The 8,860-nt window shown below is 40.2% G+C and overlaps 1 protein-coding gene across 3 annotated transcripts in view; it reads left to right on the top strand.

Moving 5' to 3' along the window:
* LOC144001625 (uncharacterized) overlaps positions 1–8,351 on the top strand; it is a 54,194-nt gene extending 45,843 nt beyond the window's left edge. For all 3 annotated transcript variants that reach the window (XM_077496110.1, XM_077496113.1, XM_077496112.1), the window contains exons 5-6: positions 3,563–3,665; positions 7,828–8,351. In XM_077496110.1, the coding sequence (XP_077352236.1) occupies positions 3,563–3,665; positions 7,828–8,033 (309 nt within the window). In that variant the 3' untranslated portion in view covers positions 8,034–8,351. The remainder of the gene's footprint in view (positions 1–3,562; positions 3,666–7,827) is intronic.
* Positions 8,352–8,860: the final 509 nt, after the last annotated feature.

Below are 8,860 nucleotides of genomic sequence, written 5' to 3'. Positions count from 1 at the left end.
ATCTGTCCACCCTTACATCCATTTGGCACAAACATCTGTCCATCCCTCTATCTGTCCATCCATCCGTCATACAACTAACCATCTGTTCATTCATTCATCCATCCATCCGGCTGCCTGCCGAGTTGTCCATACATCGATCAGTAATCAAAATTGCCTACCGATCCTTACAGTTATCCATCCACCCATGCAAACTGCAATCTGTCCATCTATTGACTGCATACCCATTTTTCCATCCATCACCATCAGTCCACATATCCATCCAGCTGTTCGTCCATCAACTCTAAATTATGCATTAAGACCCTTTTTGAACAAAAACGAAAAAGCCACATTCGTCCTATTTACCAGTTTATTATCCGCCTTTTCCTTCTTGGCTGTAATCCGGCGAGGATCAAGGGGGATACGATTCCCCATGAATTATATAATCTTCTCCTCTTTTATTGTTCCCGCTATCATCTGAAAAAATGACTTCCTCTGTGATTCAGTCACACAAACAACTGCGCGCGCCCGTGTGTGCGTGCCCGCAGCTCCTGTAACATGATGAAAAATTACAAACGAGTAACATATGGAAAGAAGTTTCAGCAGTGGAATGTCTGCCATTAAGACTTTAACCTCCTACTGGCTGCTGACCTCGTATTGTGTGTGTGTGTATGTGTGGATGGCGCCACGCTGCAATCCGACATCCTTGAACATCACTCAGTCTGATGCAACCCTCACCCAAGCATATTTTTTTTTATACTTACACATAGCAGAAAGAAAACGCTTACATACGCACACACAAGGATGCAGGCCTGGGCCAGAGTCAGGAATCCTGCAGTTTAATTAATTACAGTCCAGAAGTGAGCAAGGTCGCAATGGAGAAACTTCCAGAGGTTGCGACCTGTCCGTCCGTCTGCCATCTCCCGCGAAGCCGTCAGCTGTGTGCGACCGCCCGAAAATTGCGACGCCAGCCACCTGTTGAACCACCTGTCACCTCTTTTCCACTTCCTCTACTGTGGCATCAGAACACTTTTTAAATTGGCCAAAGCTGTGTCTGGAATTCTTTACCCATTCCCTACTCTCTAGTCACTAGGGCTGTGTATGGATCAACGGTGGCCATTAACCCGGATTCCAGTCAGAATAAGTCATCGCATATGACATACATATGTTGGCGTGTCTTCAAGCTGGACATGCTGATTTGTTTGTACGTGTACTGAAAAATTTAGCCGGCTAATGAGCAGTCAAGTCAGCCCAGCATACAGCCCAGTATGAACACATTTTTCTTTCTGCCTCTCTCACGCCATCACAGCAGAATACAAAGAGGAGATAACAGGTTAGCTTAGCGCTAGCTAGCAGACACAATACAGATGGATTTCCTGGACTGAAGCAAAAAAAACTATCTGGATTCTACCGTTGGCTAGCGTACAATGAAGGATTGTGGAAGTTTAAGTCAGCAATTTTAAAGTAAAAAGGAAAACCATTTTATAGGTTGACACTGCTGCAATTCTATACATAGATACAGCTTCAAATAAGTGAACAATTGAGGCTTTGTGAAGTGCTTTGGCATCGATAAAGAGCTACATAGGTGCACTCCATTTCCCATTTTGATCAAATTAGATGGATGGATTTTTCATTTGTAACCTGTTTGAATTCATGGCTAATGTGAACACAAATTGCAAACTCATTCTGTGTGCGAGTCCGAGCTCTACTAATCACTGCATGGCAATTGTTTCTTATTCTTTTCTTTTTTTTTTTTTTTAAATTGACTATATAATTCAGTAGAGATGTCAAATTATTATTCTTTTTAAATCAAATTAATCATATTTTAGAATTTTGATTAATCACTTCATTAAAAAGACTTTTCAGCAACGTATTTTGCTCGCCAAATTTTAAAAGCACCTGTTATGTATTAATTATTTCGACATTTAATGTTATGAGGAAGTCTTCAACATTTTTTATCTACTGCACACTCTCATCCTCTTTTTCTAATGAGTTGATTACCTGCATGAATGAATAGAAAATGAATGAATGAATGAAAATGAATAGAAAAATGACCCCATTAGTTTGACGTGAACAAATGTTCTCAATGTTATATGCAATTATTTATTAAATGCTTTACTTTAAAGAATTTAAAGCATGCTCAAACACAACCTTGTGCTCCCTTTAACATGACCATCCGCTGTCAAGCTAAAGGATCATCGGCGGTCAAAATTAATAGTGCAATTAATCTGCGTTAATACAGGATTAATGTGGTAATTTTTTTGTGATTAATCAATGAGTTAACCGTAGGCAGTATCGTGACCCATTTTGGGCTTTTGGTGGTTCTGACCAAGTCATTTCAAAATAAGATACTGCCTATGGGCTACCATTAAATTTGACAGCACTAATACAAAGTCAACCAAAAATCCCAGATTGCATCTGTTTTTCTGTCCTTCCATCAGTCTCCCTATCATTTATAAAATGATCCATCCATCCATCCATCCATCCATCCATCCATCCATCCATCCATCCATCCATCCATCCATCCATCCATCCATCCATCCATCCATCCATCCATCCATCCATCCTATTGGTCGTCTGACCTTGCTTTGACGACGCCCTGTCCCCCACAAAGGACTTTGATTATTGCACTCATTCAAGTTTCAACAGCTTCTTAACATCCGACTAAAAGACATTTGACTGCCACTTGATCGCATGCATGTTGATTTCCTATTGTGCCTGAAAGTCTCGCGCAGAAAGCATCGTCAAAGACTCTTCGTCTTCTTTTATCTAGCCGTGACGGATAATTTCTCTAATGCGCTCTAGTCTCAGTTCAAGTGTTTGTTCAGCCTCTCCTCTCGAACAAGGCGCATCTTAGCGGCGTCGCAGCCGGGCAGCCATATGGAACTGGCGTGCTTTTTAATTAATCAAAGTGTCAGTCGGTGATGAGGGTTATGAGGTGGAGCGTGATGGAGTGGCTTGGTCTCACCGGCGTCTCTAACACCTCTTTGTCACCGGGAGGAAAACAACTGGAAAGTCATTCACTTGAGTGAAATGTAATATTTCAACATGTAGAATATTAAAAGCGCAGTTCCACCGAGAAGTCCAGCTGTCAGATTGCTTTGGAACGATTAGGAATACACACCTATGGACTTGTTAAAGCAACATGTGGTCCATTATCTTAGTTAATTGTCATATGCTATATTCCGAGTAAATGATTGTAAGTTTGTCACCGTGAGGCGGCCAAATATTTAATAACAGACAAATTGAGGAAATGAGGAATGGAAGCTCTAGCCCTGTGGAGTTTGATTTATGACCTGGCACTACCAGTTTTGGTAATTACCAAAAGTCAAATTCTTCACAATTTAGCATCACCCATCTGATTAGCAATTTAGGATAAACAATCTGTGTGATATACTGTATTTGGTTAAAATTTAGCAACGGTCAGTCAAAATGTGTCAAACCAGTTTGCTTTTGTAAGACCCCTGAAAGTGATTTTAAAAAAAATCATCCTAAAATGGCAGCTTTAAACCAAAATGGCAGACTTCCTGTGTGTTTTTTTGTGCATGATGTCTTTGACTTTTTGTTGTTGTTGTTGTTGGTCTAGCACGTCCGCCTCCCAGTTCTGAGGAATCCGGTTCGAGTCCAGGCTCCGCCCTTCCTGGGTGGAGTTTGCATGTTCTCCCCGTGCCCGCGTGGGTCTTCTCCAGGTACTCCGGTCTCCTCCCACATTCCAAAGACATGCATGGCAGGTTAATCGGGCGCTCCAAATTATCCCTAGGTGTGCTTGTGAGTGTGGATGGTTGTTCGTCTCTGTGTGCCCTGCGATTGGCTGGCAACCAGTCCAGGGTGTCCCCCGCCTACTGCCCAGAGCCAGCTGAGATAGGCGCCAGCACCCCCCGCGACCCTTGTGAGGAATAAGCGGTCAAGTAAATAAATAAATAAATAAATAAATAAATAAATAAATAAATAAATACATAAAAATCAGGGTTCACAACTGAGTCAATTTTAGGGTTTTGCAAATGCAAAACATTGTTGACTTTTTAAATATATGAAAACATCCAAAACTAAAACAAACGTTAGCGATTATTGGAGGTGAGGCTATACAAACACAACATATTCATGTATGAAATACAGTCAGGCCCAAGTAATCAACAGGAATGAGTTGGAAACAGACACTAATGAAGTCACTTGAGCACAGTTTAGTTAAGTGCAATACGCTCGGCGCTGATATTTCTGATGTTTCTCCTCCCTCGGAAGCTCCTCCGACGCCTTGGGAGTTTTTATATATAAGGCCGACCTCGCAGGGATGGAGCTCGTCTGGAAGAGAGTAATTACTTTGCACACTTTAACAAGGTCACAGCGCGCTCATTGCCGACCATGAAATAGTTGCAAAAGTCAAACTGCACAATTTTCTTCGCACGCCCTTTTGTACTCAGGCTGCTATTAGTGGCTGCAAAATTCACATTGTGTAAAATGAGAGCTTTTTTCCTCGTGTCATTTTAATGGTTTAATGATATGTTATTTTCAGCTCATCACCTATGCATAAGTACTTCGTAATGAGGGGTGATGTTAGACTAAGGACTAATTTGAAAAGAACTATTTACGCCGTCCCCGGGGTCCAAAAATGCATTTTTTGCAGCTTACATCTACATGCTGCGTGACTGTTAATAAATAAAGTGTTATATCATACTTCCCTCTGTCTGCACATGGTCTGTCATGACATTAAAGCACAGTGACGTCGTCGTTTACCCACTTGGAGGCTTTCACACAGAGCTTGTTTTTTTTTAAATACAAATTCTCAAAACAGTAAACATTATTGCAGTCTTAGACAATATTTTAAAAAGTCGAAAAATTCAGTGAAACTAGGATAAATTATTATGGGACATGCTTGTGAGGAAAGTCATGAAAATGTATTTCCATTAATTAATGTGATGTTGTGTCTGGAACAATATCTTTATTTATACGCTATTGCTGATACTGGCCCTGTATTGACTTTACTTGTTGATGTTTGTTGTTGTTACAAAACTGCGCTGCTGCTACTACTACGACTAAGCTATTCCCCCCACCAAAAAATAACTAAAAATAAAATAATAATAATAATAATAATAATAATAATAATAATAATAATAAATTGCAAAAACACTTAAAGGTCTGGAAAATTAATTCACATGAAGCATTTTAATGATCAGTCTACTTTAATTATTAAAGAAATATTGCTATCGACAATACCCCGTAAGAATCAGTCAGTAGCAAATCACTGATTTATTGCTAACTTGTACAACTGATAGCCAAATCTGTAACAAGATGACTTTCCATCAAGTGAAGTTAAATTGAACACGGTTTAAGTGTCACTCTCCAGAGCCATGCCGTTTCTCGCCGAGACCCAATTAGGAGCAGGCGGATGGCTGCGGGGCGGATCGTGTAAGAATTCACCTCAGGAAGATGTTGAAAGGCATCGCCGCAGGTTAGACGACGGGCGATTGAAGTCAGGCCGCCGCTGGTGTCTCCGGGTTTCATAAAGGTTGCTTCATTATTTGGCATGTGGTTGATTTGAATGGCAACACGCTGATGGGGAACAATGGCGCAAGGGGGAAGGTTTTTTAATAAGTGCAAAAGTATTTGATCAAATCAAAGAAAGGCCTTATACCTGTCAAGGTTTAGCTGAACATAGAAAGAAGAAAAGACCTGCTTTTGCTTAAATTAATAAATGCATGTGCACAAAATTTGATCAACTTTTAATACTGTTTTTTTTTTTTTTTTCTCCCCCCCATGCATCAGGTGGGTTACTGCTCCATGTGGCCAAAAACCGATTCAAATACATTTGTACTTTTGTCTGGACCGTCAAAAAAGAAAAGTTCTTCATAAAGCCAAACATTTCCTTTCACATGTTTTTGGTCCGTAATCAACTATGCACTACACAACCCCAACAAACCAAGCGGCCATTTCATGACACAATTGGTTATGCAGTATCTTGACAACTTGAGTGACTAAATTAGGGACTGACCATTAACTAGACGATTCATTAAACGACTGACTGACTAACTGACTAAATAACTATTTGACTAACAAACTATCAAACTAACTGAATAAGATGATACACGACCAAATGAAAGACCATCTAACTTAGGCGACAGACTAACTGACCGACCGACTGACCATCTGACGAACTGACTAACCCAAACAAATCATGCGACCCTTTCATGGCCTGCACATTATGAGCTAATTGGTCATGTAGCCTACTATAGTTTATCCAGCTAACTGACTAACTAAGCGACTGACTGACTGCCTTTGTGACAAACTTGATTGACTGACCATAAAACTAACTAAGTATGACTAACCAAATGATGAACTAACCGATTGACTAATTGGCTGTCTCTGACTGACTAACTGACTGACCGACCATCTAACTACCAGAATGGGACTAACTAAATGATGAACTAGCTGACTGACAAATTGACTGAATAACTTAAGAACTGATTTAGTGATTGATTACTGATTTAATGATTGATTTACTGACCATGTAACGGAGTAGGACAAACTAAACGATGCACTAAAATGATGACTAGTTAACTAGTTAGTCTGCCTGATAGACTGACTGACTAAAATAACTGTCTGAACAAGTGAATAACACACTGCTGTACTGTCTCACTAACTATTGAATAACGGGATGACCAACTGACCACAAACTAATTGACTGACCAACTAACTAACTGACTATCTTTCTAACTAAATAACACACATACTTACTGACCTGTCTCACTAACTGAAGAACAATGGACTGACCAACTGACATGACAAACTACTTGACAACTGACCGACTGATTCACAACAATGAAAGCATAGCTGCTCGCCACGTGCTTTTTCTCCTTGGTGGAGGTAACCGTGACAACAAAACAATTTCCAACAGTAGAGACGAAAACAAGTTTTTTTTTTTTTTTTAAACACATTTAACTAAAAGCAGCTCAAGCTCCCTAAAAGCCTTCATGTGAGTGTGTATCTGCGCGTTTGCCTCCATGTGTGATTTTAACCAGGCGCTGGCAGGCTGTCAGCGCCCAGAAAATCGGTAAGACGAATGAGTGCGAGCACGGGTTCGAGCCCCGGGCAGCACGCGAGCCTGATAGATGGGTGAAGGCTGATTTAAGAACGTCTGGAGTTATTGATGACTGGCCGCCGGCGCTAAAAATACATCGTGGCCGGCGTCCATCTGAACGCAAGCGCACACAATCACATCGCTTTTCTCCTGCGTCGTTGCCTTTTGTCGTCGTTCGAGTCCGATTGTGTTGCATTGAAGCGAACAAGTCAAGTCATCTTTATTATACAAGACAAATGAATCCTGAGTTTTACTTAAACTAATCAGAATTGGAATCTGATATATTGGCCAAAATTGCAAGGTATGGTTCATACAAGTCCACAACTTTCGTGGACGGGCAACAACAAATGTGAGTATTTGTATGTACCGATACGAGCAGCACCAACACCATAAAATGGGTTACATTTTTATGTAACTTATATTAGCAGCATCCTCCTGAAATACTCCAACATAATAAAACACCATCCATTCATCCATTTTCTTATTCCTCACAAGGGTCGCGGGGGGTGCTGGCGCCTATCTCAGCTGGCTCTGGGCAGTAGGCGGGGGCCACCCTGGACTGGTTGCCAGCCAATCGCAGATAATAAAACACCACAGAACAAAAAAAAAAAAAAAACTCCATGAAAAACTCAACATAATGCTAAATCAAGAATCGGTCCCCACATATTGTGCAAAGCAGGCCTTGTGTGTGGGAACTACTTTACTTCTTAAAGCAATTTTTCAACTCGGCCTCCCACTATTGTCTGAGAATGCACCTTTCTTTTTCTTCTTGGTCATAGGCTCTCTGGTTCCTGCTGCTGAGAGAAAATTGGTCGGGAGGGTGAAGAATCAACCGAGAATCACCAAAAAGAAGATCTGCCAAGAATTAGAAGCTGCTGGCCTGGAATACAGCTGTCAGTGTCTACAGTCAAGTGTGATTTTGCATCGCCGTGGACTGGGAGGCTGCAGTGCAACATGGAAGCTCGCTCCAAAAGCAGCATCTTAAGGCTCGACTGAAGATTGCTGCTGATCATGTGGACCTTCTGGAGGAAAGTTCTGTGGTTAGACAAAAACAAAAATGAGCTGTTTGACTACAATGTCCAGCAATGTTTGGAGGAGAAATGATGAGGCCGTTAACCCCAAGAACACCATTCCTCCCGTCAAGCTCGGCCAGGGGCGTAGTAACATTCCCCAGTGCTTATACTTGGAGCAGGTGACCCTGGTTTGGTTCTTGGGCTTTGCAGGTCATTCCCTCACTCTCCTCCACTTCCTGTCAATTCTTCAGCTGCCCTATCAATTAAAGGCTAAAAACCTTGCTATACGTTGTCATTTTTTCAATAAAAAAACTTACTAATCTATCCATGGTCATTTTTTTTTTAAAATAAGAAAAAAAAAAAGCCAGAATGTTTATGCCTTATTATACATGGTCATCTGGAAAAAAAAAAGCCTTACTATACATGGTCATTTTTTATAGGAGGAAAAAAAGGCAGAAAATCCATGATGTTAATGCCTTACTATACATGGTCATTAAAAACAAAAAAAACAAAAAAAAACACCTTATTATACATGGTCATCTGGGAAAAAAAAAAAAAAAAGCCTTACTATACATGGTCATTTATTTATTTATTTATTTTTTTTATTTTATTTTTATTTTTTTAATAGGAATAAAAGCAAAAAAAAAACAGAAAATCCATGATGTTTATGGTTTACTATACATGGTCATCTGAAAAAATAAATGAATAAATAAAAAAAATTAAAAAAAAGCCTTACTATACATGGTCATTTTTTTATAGGAGGAAAAAAGGCAGAAAATCCATGATGTTAATGCCTTAC

Source organism: Festucalex cinctus, chromosome 14, assembly GCF_051991245.1.
Source record: "Festucalex cinctus isolate MCC-2025b chromosome 14, RoL_Fcin_1.0, whole genome shotgun sequence".
NCBI lineage: Eukaryota > Metazoa > Chordata > Actinopteri > Syngnathiformes > Syngnathidae > Festucalex > Festucalex cinctus.
The sequence above is the reverse complement of the archived record's forward strand: the minus strand, read 5'-3'. Positions and strand labels throughout refer to the sequence as shown.